Source organism: Hylaeus anthracinus, unplaced genomic scaffold, assembly GCF_026225885.1.
Source record: "Hylaeus anthracinus isolate JK02 unplaced genomic scaffold, UHH_iyHylAnth1.0_haploid 11989, whole genome shotgun sequence".
Taxonomy (NCBI): Eukaryota; Metazoa; Arthropoda; class Insecta; order Hymenoptera; family Colletidae; genus Hylaeus; species Hylaeus anthracinus.
In genome coordinates this window covers 10,295,583-10,319,401 of record NW_026534337.1, presented here as the reverse complement: position 1 = coordinate 10,319,401, position 23,819 = coordinate 10,295,583, and the positions used below count along the sequence as shown (strand labels likewise).

General features: G+C 45.4%; 1 protein-coding gene across 1 annotated transcript in view; it reads right to left on the bottom strand.

Moving 5' to 3' along the window:
- Positions 1 to 9,628, bottom strand: part of LOC128887576 (homeobox protein SIX3-like) — a 65,617-nt gene extending 55,989 nt beyond the window's left edge. Inside the window, exon 1 of the mRNA XM_054143611.1 lies at positions 7,678 to 9,628. Coding sequence (XP_053999586.1) covers positions 7,678 to 8,321 — 644 coding nt within the window. The 5' untranslated portion in view covers positions 8,322 to 9,628. The remainder of the gene's footprint in view (positions 1 to 7,677) is intronic.
- Between the last annotated feature and the right edge of the window lie 14,191 nt (positions 9,629 to 23,819).

The following is a 23,819-nucleotide window of genomic DNA, read 5'->3' as shown; positions in this document are numbered from 1 at the left end:
TCCAGCATGGCCACGCCAGTGGGCTGACAGTTTCCCGCCATGTATCGTCGACGCTTTTCAAAACCGGAATTCCCTCTGTTCTGTCGGACAGCTGTCGTCCATCCAGAGAAGGGGAGGCCCACAGACGCCGGGGACGAGACACTTTTTCGCGGTGAAAGGTTGCGCAACGCCGATGACATCCGTGTCTTCTGTGTTCCTTTCTCGTTCGGGGGTCATCGAGATAACGAATGATGCCTCTGACGTTGAACCTTACCCTCAGGGGCTATACCTACGTTTAATTGTAGGTGCAGTACGGGGCTAGCGATCCCGGGGTACCCGAGCTATAGAGTTTAGAGAGATTCCTCTTTCTCGAGGAAGATTCTACAAAACTTCTTCGATGTTTTATTCGGTGATTCGTTAGAAGACTAAGAATTCGTTAGAGGTCGACGAAGGACTGCACAAATCGATTAAATCCACTTTTTGAAAAATCTTAAATTCAATTGTCAAAGCACTCGGTATAGTCGTAACTTTTTATATTTAGAACTCTCCTGAATAATAAAGATCATTATTATTTGTACATTATTTCGTAGCATTTCTCTACGAATTATCTACGAATTGAAAAAATTATATCGCGCTATCCCAGAACGGAGAAAAGTTATTGAATTTGGAGTACTTTGTGGAATTTCAATCCTACATCTAGAATGACAAATTAAAAAGAATAGCGGGAACGCAAACAAATACGAGACGGTATTGCTTCCAGTTGAAAAAGAAAATTAATAGTACATCGACAAGCAAAGGGACTAATCTGTCTGATATTTTCCGAGACACCCCAATAATTGCCGTCACGTCGCGGAAAATAATTACCCACGAGGCGAAACCCTCGGGGGGGGAGGGGGGGGGGGCAGAGGAAGGATAAGTTCTCTCCCCCGATTTCTTCGCGACCCGGCAAATCATGTCATCCGTCGCGATAAAGAAAAAGGAGCACCGCTGGAGTGAATTCGTCGGCCACAAAGAAAGGGAAGGAATGAACTGGCATCACCCCAGATCCTGATGGAACGGAACTAGAGACGCGGTAAGGGGCGGAGGGAACGAGGTGGCAGCCAGACAGGATCTACGTGGAAACGCAAACAGCGCCTGGGCCTCTAATACACCGGGGACTTTATCAAAATCTGGTAACTCCAGAAGCGAAGGCAACAGCGAAAGAGGAGAGGTGAAACACGCTCGTGCTAAGCCACCCCCGAAAAGCCGGCGACACGGAGGGTGGTTATCCCCACTTCGGCTCGCATCCCTTTGGAAAGCCCTCGCCCACTCCTTTGCGGAGCTACGTTTCGCGTCTCCTTGGATGTAACACGGGCGCGCTTGGAAATTGGTATTCAAGTTACAAACGGGTTTGTACACGACAACGGAATCCAGTGGGTGAGCGTGAACTCGCAACTTCCCTGGCAACGATATCTCCGAACGTCGATCTTTGATCGCTCACCGTCTGCGAAAGAAACATCCCTTCGAAGAATACGTTGATGGATAACGGATTTGAAGGATACGACTCTGTTACGGTACCGCACTCGTTTTGGAGCTGAAAGGATACAGATTAAAGCTTCGAAACATCAATTTACATCTGGAAGTATTTTTATATCGAGTTTGAATATTGATACAGTACGACGAAAAAACCAAAACGATCATAACGAGGAGAATATACGTATACACTCAACAGCGCGAAAACATCACCAGCCACAAAGAAACCGAGCTCGATGAATTACTGTTTTACAACCCTAACTTACTAACCCTCACTCGCGATCAAAAGCCTTTCCAAGCTTCGATCTCTAAACTACCTACTCCAAACCTCACCAACCACCAGCTCGAACCATTTTAAACCCTCGAACGCCCCATGAATCTAAAAACGTCTCTGCCTACATCGAAAATTTGTTTCAACAAACGTAAACAGAGTCGACGAGACCTCCTCTAAGATTCACGAATGGAAGTGCCAGAAAATCGATCCCTCTCGCGCGAATTACGCGTGCATAGTGCGCGCGTAGCTCGCGGTCGCTCGCGAACTTTACAAGTTTCCGCAACGTAGCGCTATGTGGAACGTGACCGATTGCGCTTCGTGCAGTCGGAGTGTAACCAGCGAGGCAGAGGCGTACGTGTCCCAGGCTCGTCCTGGTAATATATAGCGTTCCTATGTGGACGGGCACACGAACGTAATCGTTCCTCGCGGGGGCACAAAACCCACACCAACGACGCCAGACGCGGCGGTGTAACACAGGTACACGGGGCAAGTACGTGCGAGCGCGGAGATTGCTCCGGGGCTTTCGGGGTTGAGCATATTGAATAACTCGCTCGCTGGACCGCGAAAATATACCGCGAGGCTGGCAGTATGCGGATCGACGTTCCTGAAAGGACCTTCCAGGATCCTCGGGGCGGGTACTGTATGCTGTCTACGTGTCTACCTAACCCAACCCCGAGCGAAACGACGACTACCACGATGAGGAGGGGAGAAGGACTCGTCCGCGTATTACCTCCGCGCCCGAGCTGGAAATGCATCGCGAAGGGAATTTCGTCGCGATACCGCCCAGACACGTGACAAAGGGATCCTTTTGTCGCGTGTTTCCGCGAAACAGACATTCCCGGCTCGACAATCGGAGGGCTTAATTCCCACCAGTCTCCAAATTCGTTACACGTCCATCGATTCCACTACGTTCACGGTCGATACGCGCGGTGACATTTAGCGAAAGCAATCTTTATTTTGCGTTGCGATAGGAGGTGAAAGGTTATTATTAGATTGCGGATTCTTATGTATTTATAGAAAATTTGAGAGGAACTGCAAAAATGCACACAGTACGGAATAATATGAAAAAGTATCGAAAGTGAAGTTCATGTTAGAATATTTGCAGGGTAAAGTGAATTTTTATTTGGTTTCAGTTTTTGTGGGTACGTTTGCTGAGATTTTATTTTGCAAACTACTCTAGTTATTATTAATACATTCGCGACGAAAATAATAAAATTCTGAAGCTGGACACCGAAGGTAAACATTACAATATATGTTTCGAAATGTCAATGTTGTAAATATGTGGTGTATAAAATAAAAAGATTTTCGTGATTTGGGATAGAAACCAGGAACTGAATTAGAGGTAACGTGAATTCACGTCAGCGGTCGCGAATGTGTTAATGTTTCGAGTCCCACTCAGGAATATACTTCATTCTACGAGTCGCATCTTCGAGTAGCTATTCTTTCTTGTCTCACAAGAAACATTTACGAAAAGGACTCATAATTGCACCTTCAATGAACCTCATAATATGTACAAACTACACAAATAGAATTCTACCATTTCCATTTTACAATTTTGTAAAGAGTGCCCCATGCGTAGTTTCAACAATTTCAAAGTAAAAGTTATTTAAGCATTTTAAAAATAGCAGGGTATATCCCTATCCCGGCGGTATCGAACACAGGGTGGCGGTGGAGTTCGATACTCGAATCGATATTTTTGAGGGAACGGAGCGAGGCTTTCCGTCCAAGCCGCGGCAGGATGTACGTAAAGGCGGAGAGGAGAAGGACTCGTCCGGGGATTCGCAGGATTACGTGCAGGAAAATGTGGCTCGAGGCCAGGAAGGGAATGTCGTTACGACGGGTAACGATAGGTACGGGTACTATAGCCATTGTTGGATAACCTGACTAGAATACACAGCGCTTGTGCCGGCGGAAATGTAAAGAGAATTGGTCACTCGAGTATCGCGAATATCTTTCGCAAATCCATAATCACTGGTCTCTACCCTTCCTCGTCCCTTTGTTCGGTACTCGAGCAGGCGAACTATAGCCTCGGTGTCTTTTTGTTGCGTCCTCGGCTCCTACTGATAGCGTTTGCAGAGAAAGCTGTCCAACGACTCGCAATTAACGCGCATTGTAAAACTGAATAGTTTCTCGATATGAAATGCGTACTAACTAATCCAGTCGCTGCTTTCTACGTGCTAGATTCATGAATAATCGACGGTGGCAATCGCTTGTTAAACAATTAAAACGAGGAAATAGCATCGACAGATGTCGCTAATTAGCTTTGGAAGAAGTCCACTTGTTAATTTTCAATTGGTGAAGTCGAAAGAAACGAACCGCGACTCTGCCTAGCAACAGATTTGGAAATGACGATAATTCGTCTCGTCCCGCAAGAAGCGATGGCTACGATCTCGATTACGAGTAAGGACATGCGTAAGATCGAGAGGTGTAATCTTTTTCCGTTGCGCGGCCTCATCAAGATCAATTAGACCAGCGCGGTCGGACGATCCTCGACCGTTAACGATATATCAATTACAGCATAGACGTAGGTAATAACTATTAATGACTTCATTCAGAGCACAATAATTACAGACGGGTGCGCGCGCGCATTGCAGAGAATCTGGGTCGGAACGATTTCAGACGAAATGCAGGCGAAATTATAAGAGCTTCGAAAAACATTTTGCAACGGCCATTTACGCGCGGAACACCGTTAATCCGTAACAAATGGTTCCCTCGATTTTTATCCGCGCGCAGAAGCGCGAATTTCGGGCTTTCGGTGTTCTTGAACGAGACAAATCGAGGCCCCCCTTCCATTTGTCATATTTATCCGCTCGCTGCACCTTCGAAAATTCAATTTTCCATTATGGAGCTTAAAAATGGTCTGCCTAAAAGGCTGCAATCTCTCTCGGCTAAAAAGCGATGTTATTAGTTGTATTATTCGATAACGACAACGAGAATTCCTGGAACAAAACACAGAGGGAATCTTCTCGCTTCCGCGCGAACACAATAAATTTCATGATTTCGAAATACGACAATGCGTATAATAGGCTTGATAACAAAGCGACGAAACACTTTTCACCGCGCAATCAACGGGGACTGAATTTTACAAATTTACAACCGCTCGCAAACTGGTCCCGCGGTGTTTTAATTGGCCGTCTGATAGCGGACGAACGAATTTCGCTTCGAAATTGTACGAGTAATTGGAAAGTAGAAAGATTTTTTCAGGATCGAGACTTTCTAGGATTGGTTTCTTTAGAATTTCGGTGTAATTGAGTAGAATAGCATAGTCAAAGTGCATTTTCATTAAAAATTCACAGGAATGTAGGAGCTCCAATAAATAGAATAAAGTGATTCGAATGGAAAATAAAAATGAAATTTTCTTTGCTCGGTTGTGGATAATTTAAAAATGCTTGTTGGATTTTTCAAGCCACCTATGTAGACAAATGTTTACCGATGACCTGGAAAGTTCAATAAACATTTTCGTTTTCTAATTGTTGATCGTTCGGTTGATCGATCGTACCTACATTTATTACATTTAACAAATGTACTCAATCAAACATGCCAAATATGGTCTGGCCACCCTGCGAAGATTTAAAAATTAACACCTAACAGATCAGAGAAAAATGCATTTTTAAAATTCAATTATAAGTTTTTCGGCAATCAGATAGCTGCTTTAAAATACAGCAGTGTCGAAACATGCGCAAAATCGCATTCTCGGGGCACGGAAACGGTTGTTTCGCTGGTCGAATCGAGTGGTTTTCCCAGACCTCGTAAATCAATGGAAATTTGGGCCCCGTTTTAAGCGTCCGAGGTTCCTTCGACGTCAGAAAGAGATACGATTGGGGACGCAGGCCTGGGGTTACGGGGAAAACCCACTCAGAGTTTCTCTGCTATAAGGGAAATAATGCTGGCGCTATTCGCCGACGACAAATAGCCGTACAATACCGCCACCAGACGTTACCTGAGATTGAGGTGCTTGGAATCCGAACGACAGGTGGTGCAGCCACTTTTTCAGCGATCGTAGTTCGAGCGACGACCAGTCGTGACTAATCAAGGGTGCGGAAGGTTATCGCTAATCCTTTCTTTTATTTTAACGTCGTTGCGACGACAAAAAACAAAAATCCCCGCTGTTACGATCCCCCTAGCTTCGCGATTCGTCAGGATTTTATCTCGAGCTATGCAAATTTCCATCCGTGGTCGAAATGATTTCGAGAATATATCGTTGCATGACACGTATTACCATTACAACAGGAAACGCTTTGCTAGACTGAATGGACACCAATTGTGGCAACTCTAATAGAACCGTACAATGGTGGCCATAAACTTTATTGGACGATATTGTCTTTGAAAAGTACCTTTCACAATAGTATTCACGCGACACCCCTCTGCGTAAACTATTAACCGCTTGACGCATTAGGGATGGAGATTAACCCAGTTTACTTTTTTCAAATGTACTTCAGAATTGTGCTATTTTGTCGTGAAACGTGTAAATAGTTTTTACTTTTATTTTAGTACGAGACTTAATATTTTATAAGACCGTATGACTTATTTCTATTTGTTTTAGAAATTAATAAATCAGAGTCTAAAGCTGTCAAATTAAATGTAAAATGGTTATATGTTTAACTATTTATTTTTTCGATTAATGGTCAAAGCGTTTCCAGATACGAAAATATCAGCTAGTACCTCGCGAACCCTAGGATTGAACAAAATTTCGAATTTGCTCCCGATACACCGATCAACGCGTTAATATTTAGAATTCTGCATGCAAGTACAAAGGGACATCGAAATAGTGGATAAGGACGAAGTTCGTTCAATATCCTGTTCCTAGAGGAGACGGCGACGGTACGAAATTGACTGGGACGCTGTTTAGAGTCGAGTTGTGTAGGACGCTCCTATAGAGACGTATCGCGGAACGAAAGGAGAGAAAAGCATCGACGAAATGCAATTTGAAAGACGTAATTCGAAAATCGTTGTTCGCCCGACGGCAGCGACCCTCCGTCGGACGTCAAAATGAAATTACGCGACCCTCCGCGCGGGGACCTTGGGGCAGGCACAAAGGCTCGTTTGCCGAGGACACAGCATCAACAATCTGACTAAAGGGACCTAAACCATTAATCGTTTCGCGATTAACTTCCATTAAACGCTACTTAATGAACAAAACTTTCGCGTCCTCCTCGGAGCCATCTCTCCAAAAACACCCTTGAAAAACAATCCCATGGAATCTATCAATTGACAACTGGTCGAGATCTATCGAGTTTCGAGTGAATTTGATAGTTTGCTCGAAAGGAGTTAACCCTTTATAGGGCAGAATTCTCTGGATATTCATCACTTTCTTTTTGTGGATGAGCGTAGAAACTTAAAAAAACAAAATTCCCGCCCCTTTCCTAGTGGTATGAGTACTATAAAGGGTTAAGCAGTGGAATACTTCTATCTAAAGTTATCGCGCGGCTAATAACTAATATCATAATCAGAGGAATGGAAATCCTGGGAATTTCTAAATCGTAAATATTCCCTAAGGACTACAGTAGTTTCGTCTCACAAATATTCTCCGAGAATGGAGTCTTTCAGCATTAAAATTAAGAAAGAAAGTAACTAAAGCCTCATGAATCTTGAACGAAAGTCTCGTGGCATCTAAGAATCATCACCTAACAATATCCTAGATTCCTTCAGAATGTAATAGTTTATTTATAAGTAGTCCTACGGTAGACATTAAAATCTTTCTGCAGTTACATGTTCTATTTACATTTCTAGAGTAAAATGTCATCGACATTGTGACCCGCCGTACCTGTAATTTTAATCCCCCCGAATACCGAATCGAAATATTTCAACAAGCTTCTTCCATTATTACATATCATATCATATAAACCAACGTCTAAATAGCAGCAGCTATTAGACGTCATCTAATTAATAACGAATAAGATTCGCGAACGTACCTGTTCTTCGCAGCAGCGGCTCGATCACGTTGCCTCCTGTTCTTGAACCAATTCCCCACCTGCGTCGGCGTGAGTCCCGTGGCGGCGGCCAGTTCCCTCTTCTTGCCGGGATTCGGATAGGGATCCTGCAGGTACCACTCTCTGAGCAACGATCTGGTCCTCTCCTTGAAGCAGTGCGTCTTCTGCTCGCCGTCCCAGATCGTCCTGGGTAACGGGAATTTCTTTCGAACTCTGTACTTGTCCACGGGACCCAACGGTCTACCGCGTAGTTTCTCCGCTTCCTGATAGTGCGCCTCCAGCCACATCGCCTGGAGTTTGCCGTGGGAGTCCTTGGTGAACTTGTGCCTCTCCAGAATGGCGTACAGCTCCCTGTAGTGTCCCGAATGAAACGCAACGATCGCCCGCGCTCTGAGCACCGCCTCGCTCTGATTGAGCTCCTGGATGTTGGGATGGGCGACTGGCAGGCTCCAGAGGAACCTGGCCAGTCTCTCGATGTCGCCGCTTTCCTCCAGCGTCTCGCAGACGGTGGCCACTTGGCCGACGGTGAACGACAACGTCGGCAACGCGAAAACCGGAGCGGGTACGATTGGACCGTTCGCGGTGGGCGCCGTGGCACCGGTTCCTGCTGGTGCTACGGCTGACATCTCTTCGCCCAGCGACCCGTCAGATCCTCCCGATCACGCGAACCCTGGCTGTCTCTCTGCACTAGGTATTCGGCTGTCTCTCAGGGCATCGATGTCACCGGTCGTCCGGCTCAGGAAACGCTCCGGCACGATTTGTGCTTGCTCTTGGCGCTTCTCATCGTGCCGTCGACTCGATCCTCGGAGTCATCCTCGGTCAACGATCACTAAGGGTTGATACAACGAAACTCACTTCACGACCGACACTAGATTTCTACCCCGTTTCGTATCACCGCTCCGAATGTCACTAGGCGATACGACGATACGACGTCGGTGCGTTTTCGCGATGGATAGTGTTCGACTGGTTGCACCGAGACCGGAACCGCTGTCACGCGCGTTTTAGATAATTCAGATCCCGCTCCAGGTGGTACTCGACGGTGACCAGAGAACCGTTGACGTTTACAGCGAGCAACCGGTGACTGCGGGATCCGCTGGCTCGCTCCCCGACTGAATCTCACCCCCGAAGCTACCGTCAGGTGACTCCCGGCGCAGGTAACGTTCTCCAGGTAGTTATCCTTCGGGGTCACGCGGCGAAAAAGCACGCTGACGTTCTCCTGGTCGGCCGCGGGGATATCACGCGAGGCCGCTGTTGCCTGGATCGTATCGGATAGCAAACTGGTTTCGTTTACAAGCCGGCATCTCGGCACCGGCCCTACCCAGCATGATACGTTTGTACGCGCCCGTTGCAACCGGGTAGTCCCGCCGGCTCTTGCGACCTACCTCTACCTCGTTCTCTCTCTGACGTTTCTCTGTCGCACCATCGTCCTTTCTCCCTGCCTCCTGGCCTGGCCAGGACGGTGGGGTAGTCGGTGGGAAAGAGATGGCAAGAGAGATCTCGGTGGCCAATGTAGAGGCCACGCCCAGGAGCCAGACCGGGATTGGCCGGATCCCATCCACGTAGCCATGGTAACCTTTCTTCGTCCTTCCGTACACCAGTGTCCGTGTTCGCGTTTGTGTCGGTTTAATTATCCCTTCCACGTGCTGCGCACCGCGGTTCGCCACCCCACTCTCGCGTATGTGTCACCCCTCCTCCACGGTTCACTTCTACTCGTCCTTCGCCCCCTCTCGCGCTACCCCCACTCTCTAGCACTTTCCTCCCACTAACGACCAGTCTCACGCCCCCTCTCTCGCGAACGGAGAGGGAGAGAGAAGGATCGATGCGCAGCGCACAAGGGGGGACAAAGAGCGTGCGCAAAGTGTGGAAGCAAGGACGGGAACGGCATGATCCCCGCGTTCAACTGCTGCCGTTCCTGCTGCCGTTCCCGTACCGTCTGTTGCTCCTGCTGCCGTGATCTCTCGACGAACTGCTTTCGTCCAGACTCGCGCTGATACCAGCCCGCGGTCCGCCAACTTTTTGGGATCCGTTCGACGCCGCTGGGCCTACGGATGCCATTTTCGTTATCGTTACCCTTCCGTGGTATCGTTTTGACGCACTCGGTCGTCCCACTTCAATTTTCGGGATATGTTTTTTTTTCCATTGTTTTCATTTGTTCGGTCGCTGGAATATGGGATTGGTTTGACGCTGTTTTGGATTACTTCTTGGGGGGGTTCGAATAACACCGGCTCGCGCAACCTTTTTCGTTACTGGGCCAACTGGAATGAAATGGTATTTTCTGCGGGGAGAATTTTGAGTTGGGGTGGTATCGAAATTATGTTTGTCAGTCGAGTGTAGGATCGAAAGGATGAGCATCGATCGGAGCAGTTTTTGATTATGTGTCTTTTTTTGGTCTGAGATAGGGTTGTGGGTGTTAAATTACATTTCGATTTTTTAGGTTTCAAGGATAGAAATCGGAGCAAGTCGTGCCTTTACGAAAGCGCATCGAAGACTCTTATGATCCTTATTAGCACAGTTTCTAATTCTTCCTACAAGACACTCGGTGCCAGTGAACGAATTCTATTATGTCCATTTAACACCACCTTTTTAAATACATCGTGCCCAACTTTTTAATTAAACGCACCCTCATCTGCACTACATTTAAAGTTCACATTAATATTAACTACAATTGCTTATTTCAACTTTGAAACATATTAAACGCGTGAATGTTTCAATACCAACTTATTAAATTCTCCCAGTGACGAAAGTTACATAAAAATTCGCCGGAAACGGCGATTCCTGGCGCTGAAAATTCGGAAAATATCGAATGTCCATAATCGCGTCCAGCGAATACTGGTCCGTCGATCGATCTAGAAAAGGGTTGGGGGTATCCCTTATCAGCGACGGCGGAACGTCGACGGCCAACACTTTCGCCGCGTTTTCCGCTCTCGGAACGTCGAGAAAATTGTTCCGCGATATCGCCAATACGGATAGAAGCCCTCTATTGACACGCGACTAGATTTCATTTCTCGTCAAGACGACAGGCACACGCATATCGAGACGCCGAGGACGCGCGACGGCGCCGAAGCCGTCTCCGTTTTATCGAGCGCGCACAGCCACCGCAGGAGCTTCAGTCTCGTGGTAAATATTCTGATTTGTAACTCTGACGTATCCAGGCCGAAGTGTCGACTTCGTTACTTCGGGATATTGATCGATGAATACTTTGAGCGACCACGCGATCGCTTCGCGTCTTCTTTGACGCGTCTCAAATCCAGATATCCTGGGATTTCTTGAGCTGATTCAGGGAGATCTTGGGTAATTTTGCGGGGGATCGGATCCAAGCATTGTCGTGGAAAATATTGGAATAACCTTTCAATGGTTTTCTGAGTGCATCTTGTGATCGAGATTTAGGCTCCTCTGAGTTACTCCTTTCGGAGTAGGATTATTCAATGGATCTAGACTCAAATTAATGAATCTCCATATCGTTTTTATAATTTATTTTTGTGTTTATGTTTTGTATATATATATCAATTGTGACTCTACTTACTTTCGATCAGCCATGCGCAAATGAGTTAACGCACAGTCATTAGTCTTCGTATTACGTTTGTACTCAAACTATTAGTGCTATAATATTAATGGATACTTACAAGATTCTCATCGACCGAAAACTCTGAATAGCGTGTCCCACATATGCGACACCGTTGTATATTAAACACATGCTTCGTTTCCGTGACACGAAATGAAAACTCATCGCTGTCACCCATAAACCACGCGTCTCGTGTGAAATCGGAGCGTCACATCTGATACTCGTATGTAACGCAGGTAGCGAACGTGTCAAAATAACCCTGAATCGATGAATCAACATTTTCAGCGATTCACGGTATCGTTTTAACTTTCGCTCTTTTTCCCATTATTAACCAAGTACGGGAGTATTTTTAGCCGTCGTTTGATCGGGAATCTAACGGGAAGATCTAGGCGGCGTTAGCGTGCAATAAATCGCGAAACTCACGCGTCATTCTCGAAGAGGGCTCTCTTTCTGCGAAACGAAAAAATGGCGGCGCATTTCCTATTTTATTTCGCCTTTATCGCCCGAGAGATCCTCCGTTCAGATTCATTCGTCATTATCGCGCCGGGGAAATATATATTCTCGATAAGTTTCTTAGTATCGCGTCGTCCTGGCGATATAGAAGGAAATACAATCTCGGCTCGTCCGATGATGCCGTCAATTTCTCTCGTTCGCAATCGCTCGATCCGTTATACGATCGACACCGGCCGATTGGCCCTAGTTAAATCGGATTACAGGGAAGCGGGATTACGAGTTTTTAGAAAGACATCATTCTCGTTCACGTTCTCGCCCCCGTCGAGCCATGGTTTTTCCGGATGCGATCCGCCATCCATCCGTCTGCGTCACGTCGATCCATATATCGGCCATTACCCGATGGCCGTGGCGCGTAGAAGGGGTTGTGAGTCGTTTCGGATTTTCAATAGCCGGCGTCACTGCATCGCCGGCCGGTAATCCAGCGTCGCGACAATGGAGGACCCGTGGCATTAGACCCGGATAATGACGCGACTCTGTCATTGAACTCCATACAAATTCATGCCACTTTCGCAACTATAGCGTTAACTCCAATTTCGAACGTTAAATTATATTTCGACGACTCTCTGTTAGACGGAAATCGCCTTTCTGCGTGGGTTGATATCTTTTTTAGGCGATCACTGAGTAATCGATGATTTCTTATGTATTGCTGTATAACTTTTAAGAAAAATTCAAAGGCACATTTGAATTTTGATATATATTCCACAACCTTTCCACCTTTTAAGGGATACACATGTTATTTGTTTTCAACCGTTCCGATATATTCAGACCTGCATCACATATAAAAATTCGACGTGGACTTTCCAACAGGCCAATATTTTTATTTATTATTCTTCAGTTCTTCGTATCTTAGGAATTTTCATTTACACTTAAACTTTTGAAAGAGGAATCTTTGTTCAGTACTATAAGTTAGTTCAATTTCAGGCAACTCTCCCCTACTTTCTATATTCGCGGTTTCCAACTCCACCTCTTCCCTCTCCACGAGCATTACCTTCAACCGAGGGAAGTATCGACACAGGGGCTCATTATTTGCGTATCTATTTAAAGAACCATAACGGAACATCGATTGTTGCCAGGAGATAGCATTTTATGACAAATTTATGGTCCCAATGTATTCCTTCGCAGGGTGTCGAAAATCAGGTGTAATGTTTCGAAAAGGTGATTCGTTCCGATCCGAAACATATGTTTCGGGCCAGGCCACTATGGAAAGCTCGAAAACGCGAAACCTGGGGATTTCCCAAGGGGAATTCCCAAGGATACGACGACTGGGTACAAGGCGAAGGAGACAATAGGGTACCAGCAGACCCCTGTCGAGTCCAGTGACCGACTACGAGAATTGGAAAGTGGTAAATAGTTATAGGGCCCAATTATCCACCGACTGGTGGCTTTATTCTCTGCCTGTGCTATTCATGGGAACCGAGACTTCTCCATTTTTCTCATTCGCCACCGTCGTGATTCCATTTGTTTACCCTTGGGCGCGATCGCTCTTATTCTTTGCGAGAGGCTATTATCTAGTCGCCTGCCAGCGAATGGATTACGTCCGGTCGCTCCACATACGATGGCAAGAATGCAAATAAGGAAATGTTTCTACCTTTTCGACCAGTACCTCGATGTCACCGCCTCGAGTCTGACCGTCTAGTTTAATTATGTGCAAACATTTCCACCGTTTAGGTGCGATCGTAATCGCGCGGAATCGTTAAGGCTTAATCCGTTCCTGTTACGACTAATAAGCTTTAATCGCTTTATTTCAGTAGCAGGCCGCGGACACGACTTGCGTAACTACTAAATCTTAATCGTTGACGTTTGTTTGCGACCAGGTAGCCGCGTTGAACGAAATGCGTGGCGGCGCGGACGCGCGAGTATTAATAATGCTACCGTGCCCGATGGAATATCGATAAACGTTTCAGATCGACGCTCAGATAACGAAAACTTCCGATAAATGGCGCGATACGAGCACACACGCGGCCACGATGGCACCGAGGTTAGCGGGAAATCATCTCCGATTCCAGCGCTGATTACTGCCCGCGGTTCCCGTCGCGATATCGGACCACGTGTAAACGGGTTTAGAATCACAGTGGGATTCTTCGACGACCTTAACCCGCCTTCGATTCGCGTGAATGCTAAGCAATTAGTCGCGTCGCGTTGCAATGGATAAATTCTCTTCCGATTGACCGCGTCGGGGCTCGTCCGGCCGTGTTGCGTCGACGTTGACAAACTATGGCGCAACGTGTAATGCGATAATTGATGGACAGTTGTTTGCAGATGACCCTTCCGCTGGTGATAAATGTGCGGGATCGAGAGGAGTTCGGTCGAGTGATATTGAACGTATGGATATATCGAGATACGAGGATAGGTGTGAAGGTGTATCATTAGAAGAAATTAGAATAGGAATGTTTAACTTCGATGATGTAGATTCGTGATCGTGAAGTAGTTTGAGATTTCAGTATCAGGTCACCTTCACCTCACCGACAATCACTTTATCGAGTTCCAAAGAAGTTTAATCCTAAACAAACATTATTGCTGGTTGATTTGCTGCGTCAAACCTAGTAGCGACCGAGAGTCACCTGTCGAGTGGAACAGGTTAAATATGTGGGATCGACTGGAGTTGGATCGAGTGATATTGGAATTACAGATACATATTATATATATTATACATATTGTATAGATGTATATCGAGATACGAGGAGGTGCACGACTGTTTGTATCATTACTAGGAATTGCAATTCGAGTACTCGAATGTAATCGCGTATGTTAGGGCACAATGCAACATCCCCATTTTTAGAGAAAATTGGAGTATTCTCCAAAGTACACATAATTGCATCTAAACCTGACAAATATTTTAGCGTCTATCATAACTAAATTAACAGGGTTATTTTGTTATTGAAAAATCTGATCCTTCGTTCCCCCATTGCACAAGGGATCTATCGACATAAACACGTGCACGCGAGTGCATTGTCCGCTGTGTGTTACGCTAATTGCAAACTTCATTCTCCATTACTAAGAAAAGTAGTCTGTAAACGTATTTAGCGTCGAGTAGCTGCACTTGACGGCTGAATGACGAATTACATTGCCGGGGAAATATAATAGAATATCGCGGGCTGAATGTCTCGCAGATAAATGTCGCGATAACGACAGGTAGGCCACCGGCATTACATCGTTCCATCATCCCACCCTCGATTACGCGGATCGATCTATCGGTAGCGGTGTCGTCTGTTTGTCGACCGCTGGCCCTCTAGACAAACGATTCCCCTGCACGACAGCCATTTTGCTTTATCCTTCGCCCACCTTGTTCCCATCGTCCCACCAGTGTCAGACTCCGGAGTGTGTAAGGGTGTAATTAGTCATTTTTTAATAATTCACATTTTTTAGATGCAAGTGGAAAGGAAAAGGAAATTAATTTCGATTATAAGCATAGGTGCACTGGGCAGGTTTAGTAGAAGGCTTGCTGTAAATTGGTGTTTTGAATCATTTTTTAGAGTTTTACCTCTAGAGGTGCACCTGTGTATATCACAACCACTGCAGGAATGCAATCACAGCCACTTGTTTTTTTTTTTAACAACTCATAATTATTTTTAGGATGCATGGAAAGGAAATCAATTTAAATTATAAAAATAATAAGTGTGTGTGTACTGTGGATAGTTTGTCGAATATTATTTTATTTCCAGAGATGCACCCGTCTATCTCACAGCCGTTCGTCGTTCCTTCAACCCCCTGGAAGGAAAATCTCTCCCCGTTCGTTCCTCTTATCGCACGTTCCTGGTTGTATTTATAACAAGCGCCAGCCACAACGTACAAGCACGGGGCCAACAAAGGGCCCTTCATTGAATACCATCGGGCACCGCTATTACTTTCCGCGATGAGAACTGCCAAGCGGGACTCGTTACCGAGGGTAGATTAATCACGGTCTAGAAACCAAAGAAAGGAAAACGCTGACCGCCGCGGCGCTCGCCCCGCGTGTATCGCGGATATTGTGTCCGCGCGATGCATAATGAATTATACGTCGACGTGTCGCCCCGAGGATTAGAACTTCGCATGCGTCTGTTCTCCGTCCGGGAAATTTCGAGCCGTACCATATAATAATTGAAAGATATTTGAGAAAATAGCGCCACTTGAAGTAAAAATGAAACGCCAAAATCCTGACTTAAGAATTTTTTAATTATTCATTTATTTCGAGCGACGACAAAACTCGATAGAAAGTCAAACTTGCTACACACTCGAACACTCGAATAGAGGAAATTGGGAGAGTTTCCACTCTTCCGTCATCCATGCATTCGGAAATACGTTCGCGAGTAGTCGTCGACAAAGGAAATAAAAAAAGTCCACGTTAGAGTGTAAGTACGAGGATTACCGCGTGCCGCGTTATCGAATAAAAACGTTCGTGTTTGTCGTCGGATTAGGGCGTATAAATCACTGTCAACGATTCCGACGAACGTAAGCTTCTCCCTATCGAACGGTGAACATTTCGTACGTGACGCCAACTTACGTGTTGCTGGTTACTGCTGGCACACAGGGAAAAGGGGAGCTGCTAGACATATCGTTGTGGGATAATCCTCTTCTGGTTGCGCGGCCTGTGGGGTGCTCGCTTCCTAATATGGACGCTTTATTATTTAACGGCATCCTAATGGAGCGTTGCTCCATGCATTATTGTGCGGACTCGTGTACGAGTGCGTTTCGAGCCTGGGGTTGAATCAGATTCGACTCTATTTAACCCATCTTTAAAGATTATCGAATGTTAACTTCGAAGGATGCTTTTCACATCGGGGTTGCTTTCATAGATGTTTCTCGCTCTCCAAAATGTTCGTCGACTCGGAGTTAAACCGAATTAACACGTTGGTCGTCACGTCATCCAGAAACTAGTGACAGAACTAAAAAATTTAATTTCGAAGGTGAGGAGTGGTAAAAATAAATCTGTAAGGATTCGCGAATTTTGCGAGGTTTTAACCATTTGCTAAAAGAAATCATGTTTTATTAAATAATGTAGCATAAGAAGCATATAATTTATTGTGATGCTACTTTGATTTATTTGTTCGTGCTACTTCAATGGAAAACCTCCAAGGAAGTGTACGCCTTTGAGAACGTTGTGCTCGAGAGGATTTATTTTATCTGATATCTACCAAAACATCCCTTCAGAAAGGACATCCGAGTGCAAAGGGTTAAAAATTAAATACTAGGTACTCCGAGTGTTAGATTATTCAATCTTCGATAGTCTCGAGAGAAAATTTGACCTCCGTAGAAATGTCCACGAGTTTTAGTCTCGCAGCTTCGTGTCACCCATGTTAAGTTCTTAACATAAAAAGAAGCGTCTTATCAGATTATTCATAAAAACAACGAAACCACCATTGATAACATCGACATCGATGTTAGAACATTCACTTTGTGAAGCAGTCCTCGCATTTTAACACAACGTGGAGTGACTAGGGTCTGGATAGACTCAAGGAATGACCGTCGAAATGTTGACCACCATTTTCTCGGCCAGGCAATTCGGGGGCTTAACTTTTCGTTATCGCTGCGATCAGCCAACAGAAGCATCCCGGTAGGAAGGAGGTTCCCGAAAGGAAGAGCCAGTGGAGTCGAGAAGTCGATTTCGGGTAGGTCGTCGGCGAGGGTCGCAAGTGGCGCCGGGGATGTCCCTCCTCGTGGTATGTTTACAGAGGAACCTCGGAAACCGAGGATGAAATTTGAGGTTCGAAACACCGAAGCGAGCCGAAGGGTTCCTGTCGGCTGAGAAAAAGCTGTTCGAGATCGCTGGACTCCGCTGGGTGACGGGAATCATCTGCGCGATGGCGCCACGGCCATTTGTTTGTTTTACTTTTCTGGCCAAGCTTCCCTCCTAACCCAGCCCTCCATAGACTCTAACCGCGGGTTAATGAGGTCGTTAATAAGGCTCCTTCTAATTCCGCTTTCTTCGCCAGGCAAGGTGTGCCGTCTCTCGAGAGATGTTATCGTACCTTGCGGTCGAAGAAGGTTGCACTCGCGTTGTCCACGAGGAAACGCCCAGCTTGATCTATTTGTTTACTTGTATAAACGAAAGGGTATATCGTGTCGATTGTAGCAGCAAAGGGTCGTCCAGAAGGCGCCTCAACCCTTTGCAGTCCTATGTAGAGTGAAACTCGACAGAGCTGTACTGGAATCAGAAAATCTGGACTGCAAAGGGTTAAAAGGAGTTTTTAAAAGAAGAGAACCAGATCATGGCTTGAACTTCTTTTCAAAAAGTTCTTTGCAAGATTCATGGTCCTCATTTATCCTTCAATTTTCTATCTTACGGTATTTCTATTTAAATCTTCTCGAGGAATGTAGTTTTATTTTCGTACTTGCCTAATTTATTTTCTTTTAAAACTTGAAGCTGATTCAATTTAGCTTCCATCTCCACCCAGATGAGTATAATTATTATTATATCTTCAACCAAGGGAAGCATCTTCCCAAAGATTCACCATTCGCAACAACTATCGCCACCTCAACTATTATCGAGTCGCCATTCGATAAATTGTCGCGTACCTGCCCCTCCTTCCTCCCCCCATTCAGTTCCCCCGTTCCTCGTTAATTCACCCATTCGAAATATCGCGCCTTCGTACTTTTTCCATTTTATTTCCAACACTGGCGAAATCGATTATTCTATAAATCCGATTTCGTCCCCCTTCCCCGGATTAAACAGTGTTCCATGTTCGCGACCGTTAGCCGGGCGACGATCGTAAAACTTTCAAACGGCACGACGAAGAAAATGTATCCCGGTGCGAAAGTGGATTTATTAAAAAATTGCTTTTTTACGGAACCGCGTTTGCGCGTCCATCCGCGCGCGTTTTCCCTCGGCGCGAGAAATCTCATCGTTTGTTTTATATTCAAAATACGGAAGACTCGCGGCGACAGGCTTTTCCAGCGCGTCTTTTTCGGACGTACTCATGGGAAAGAGTACGGGCCGTGTGCGTCGATTAAACGACCCGCGGCCTTCTTTCCTGTCGAGGTCTGTCTTTCTCTCGCCGCCCGCGCATTTTCACTCAACCAATCCTCTGATTCTAACGTGTTTTAGCAGGGTGGTAGAGTACTGGTCCTCGCTAGCAAAACGCGCTGATGAGGACGCCCGATAATTTCAGCGATATAAGTAAATAAAGTCGATAAGTTTGCTGGACTCTCCAGTGCGTGCGCGTTACCGTGGCGCGTTTATCGTCAGGCGTTAATTTTGAAAGTGTCGAGTTGCGACACGTAGGTTTCGGGTCCTCAGGGGTTCGTGTAAAGTGAAGTTTACGAAACTGAGTAGGATACGTCTTACACCTTACCAAGATTGAATTGTAGAAAATCAATTAGGATGTTAATATGATTGATTTGCTCTCACCATCTGTCGAAACTAGATTCTTTCTTAAAAATCGTCATTCTGTCCTGCATGCTCCTCTAATATCGATAGGCCAAACAATGCATACATGTTTGTACAAACATGCTCGTCTACTACAATAACACCTCAATCACGATCATACCATCTAAATATGACCAATTTACCCTCACCATCTATCGAAAACAAATTCATTCATAAATCTCTACTCTAATTCCGATAGCCTAACAATAACGGTGCATACATGTTTGTGCAAATATACCCATCCACTATCACCCTAATCGCGATCATACCGTCCCTTGCCGCTCACCCATGCCAGCTTAATCCCACACGAACAATTACAAACGTTTCTTACTTGGCATAAAAAAAAAAAAAAAAAAAAAAAAAAAAATCATCGCGTACTTCCCAAGTCAATCCGCGTGTTTTTGTCCCGTTCGTCGGCGATCCATCGATGAATTTTCCGCTGATATTGGGTCGACCGTTATCGCAATCACGAGTGCCTTCGTTGGTTGCGCGACGCTCGTGTATGCGTGCACGCAGCACGTTGTCCCGAATTTACATCGCGCTTTTAACACGGTCGCCTCCGCCATAATTTCGCCGCGCGAATGCTGTCCGAGCGGAACGCGCGGCTCATTACGTTTTATCCCGCGCACTGACACTCGAATTTCGCCCTCGAAATACGTACAAAGAACGCGTCGTGACGCGCGCCATAATTCGCCTACGTGACGCTGATTTTACATTCGCTGGAAAATTGACGGCGTCGATGATTATCGTCGGCCAATCTCCCGTCCTTTCATTTTCCATTTTTTTTTTTCGGCGCCCGCCAAGAGGGCCGGGGACGGGGGTACGTTTCGACGAAAATCCTTTCGCTTCCGCGAATATTAATGGGATCGAACCGCGCGAGAGGGAGACAGAGAGAGAGAGAGAGAGTGGAGAGAGATTCCGCTTTCGTGGATTACCCATCGTTCCCGTTCTATTCGCACCGGTGTAATTAATGCAATTGGGGGATCGGTTGTCCGGGCTCGTTTTCAGTACAACCGAAATAAACTATGGCAGTGAACGAAACGTAACGTTTGAAGATTTTTTGAAGGAGGGGGGGGGGGGCGGGTTCCTTTTGGAAACTGATTTGGGTTGGTAATAGTAGAACTTGTGAGCAATTTGATACTTGCACAATGGGCTTTTTTGTTAATTACTTAATTGGTAACGATGCTTCTGATACAGTTCTTAGTGGGAAGTATTAGAATAGGTTCGAGGGTGATTATATTAATAGATTGGATTACCTTACCTTCCTTACCTCCCTCACGTAATGGTATGTTCGATATATATGCTATACTTCTCTGTATCTAAAGAAGCCCTCGACATTCATTTAATTTACAACATGAAACCTAGAAGTATTGGATATTTTAATGTACTTACTATTCCAGCAATAACAAAGACACCTTTGGGCTCGAATCTCACGACTCTCAGACGACGAATACATGTAGCCACTTTTAACCCATAACATAATAAAACTTAGTCCACCAAGCTCAAAAAAACTCGACGAGTTGACACGCGAGAACGGATAACAGGTAGCTCGTGTCCCTGACGAATCGCTCCAGCATCTGTTTGTTGTTCCAAATTAAAAAATTGTCCGCTCGTCGCGTTTCCAAGTCGTATTTTCGTGCGTCGGCTTTCTTTCTCTCTCGGGGCGGCGCGTCGAAGAAAAAACTAGATGTTCGCGACTAAATGCACTCGTGAGAAGGTCTATTCCTGATGCGTCCAAGGGTGGCACTCGTCACTCGGTTGAGACGTCGGGACGCCGACTGCAACGGCGCCAGGTCGAAGAAGACGACGAAGAAGCGCAGGAAGTGGCCGGGAACTCGATATCGCCCAGGGCAAATACGCTTTTCCCCCAACGAGCTGTTTGTTATGTTACATCTTTGCTTGGCGAACGGGTGGCCTTTTAAAACGCCCCGTTTTGTCACTTCATAAACGTTGCCTCCGACGACTGGCGACGTCCCTTCTAACGGGAAAGGGCTGTCTAATCGTCGAGAATTCCGCGAGCTCCGCAGCCACTTGCAATCAAGATGGAGGAAATGCGAAGGCTGGGTGAACCTTAGGGGATAGATAAATCGAGAGGCCTACAGGTATCCTTGTTAATGTTGGAAAGGTAACTTCAAAGCATCGTGGTCGAATTGTTTGGCCACAGTTGTTCAAAGGCCATTAGAGATCATCGCTCTAAATTCATAACTTGTTTTAAAATCGTTTGCAGTGTATACAACCTGAAGCTTTAAATCAATACAATCATTGAATAATAATCTGATATAACAGATGCACTATTCAGTTATCAAATATATCTATTTTTACTAACCTTAGAATAGCCTTCACTCGTGTATTTAATGATAATTAATGTGGTTCCAAGGCAAAAGGAGTTGAAAATATATCGAGGAGCCTCGTGATGCTTCTAGTCCAGGGTTTCACAAAATCTTGAGCCAGTCCTGGCTGCAACCATCGTTTACATCGGTCTGAAATTAAACGATACACTCTAGCTTCGTAGCCGTTTAACGTTAGCGAGATTTTTCCGTCGACGCTCGCACAAAGTGGCAATAGCGTGGTGTTTTCGCCAGGGTAAAGTAGAAGGTAAATAGAGAACTCCAACGGCGACGGAGAAAATCGAGATACAAACTCTACTCCAGCTTTAGAAATAGGAGAACGCGAGCTTTTTCCTCGAATTTTGAGATGTAGATTACGGGAGTTTTCAATTCGGAATTTTTTCAATAAAATTGCTGGGACGTAATCAGAGGATGGATGAAGTAATTCTTGTAGTATTTAATCGAGAGATTAATGGTCTACAGTCAGGCCCATAAGTAATCGTACCCTCTATGTCTATTAAAGAAATTTGTCTACATTAAATGATAGATTTGATTCTCGTAAATAAATGTTTCGTTATAAATATGCACATGGATAAACTTCACGGATGTATGTATTTCAAGTAACAAATTTTTTTGAAAACATCAAGCGGATCATTTAATTTACACAAACTACTTATGGGTCTGGCTGTATTTCAAACACCGAAGACCTTTATAATTTCCGAAGAATAACACGATAAATCTTTTATTCGTTAAGACTACAAGAATAACAAATCAAGTATTTTGAAATGAAGTTTTCCATAGCTATAAAAATTTCTGAATTTAAAAATAGCAACAATCTTTCAACTACTTTTCCCCTAAAAGTAACAACAAAATTATTGGAATCATCGAAGGATCCTAATCATAAAATGGCAAAATCGTCGCAAAAATCACAGGGATAGCCGTCGAGGACCCGAAAACGACCCCAGCACGAGAAGGTGTGTATTCCTAGGACGGATGTCAAGTTTACGACCACCAGCGACCAATAAAGTTATCGATCTGAAGTGGGGAATTCCGTGTAAACTGCACGCGACCAAGGCTGAATGGTTCCACCAGGTTCCGAGGAATATTACTACGGCCAACACTTTGTCGAGTCCCCGAAACGAACCCCCAACGACAATAAAGTCGAACGACGTTCTCTCGTCGGGTGCAATGCTTCGGGCCTGGCCGACCACATCTGGAAGTAATTACGAAGGATAGGGCCTTGCGCTCAGGTGTAAGATCCTTTGAGGTGGAAGCAGCAATGGGAGGTGGACGAGGGATGAGGTCAGCTCACGGGACGAACGTGACGATTCCCCAAGTACCAGGATTAGCGACCGACGCCTCTTTCGGTATTCCTGCTTGCGAAAGAGACGAGAAGTCGAGATACCATCTCTTGTCACTTTCACGTTGGAAAAGGTGCGCTGCACCTATAACTGTACACCAAGTAGACGCTTATTACACAATTTGGAACTCAATTTTCGGAACTCCGAACCGTCGAACTACGGTGTTAAAAATTTGTTTAGTATTTTGTCACGTTGAATATACAGTCCCATAAGTATTCGTACCCTCCATGTCTATTCAAGACATTTGTCGAAAATAAATGACACGCTTGGCGTTTCCAAATAAATGTTGCATTAATTATATACACATGTGCAAAGTTATAAGTGTATATATTTATAATGAAAAATTTATTTGGAATCATCGAGCCTACCAATTTAGACACATTTCTTCTGACTGACTGCAAATTCGGTTGCGGTATATGTAAATATATAAATTACATACAATTGTTACATGTGAAACACTTGCACGTGAAATATTTTTGCGTGAAATTAAAAATAGCATCTTTAAGACCAGTTATTTAATCGATCGCGGTAGAAATAGGTACAAATAAATGTCGGTAGGTTCAGCGTTAATTTCTCGTGGAACTGGAAAGCGATAGAACGGGCGCGAATCTCGAATTCGGTTCGCGTTGCGATATTATTCCTCGATGGGAACGTGCCTCGTCCCGAATTGCGGGGGCTCGAGGAAGCCTCTCGTCTCCGAGAAGTGGCCGCTGGGTATTTAAGAAGCATATTCCGTCCATTTGGCATTGTGCGCCCATTCGAATGGACACTCTCGGTAGGGGGAGAGATCGAAGGATCGAGGTATTGATCGTAAGCGGCTTGGCCCGTGGGGACTTTACTTTTGTGCTCACGACCAGATATTTGCCGGCTCCGTAAGTTCACACCTTGGCATAATCGGAGTATCCCGGAAAGCGGGACGCGTTCGGCCATTATTGTCGCGACACTTACACCGGTAAGCAGAGTTTTGCACCCCATGCCTCGGCACAAAAGCGGCCGCGGTGATTACGCGCCACGAAATT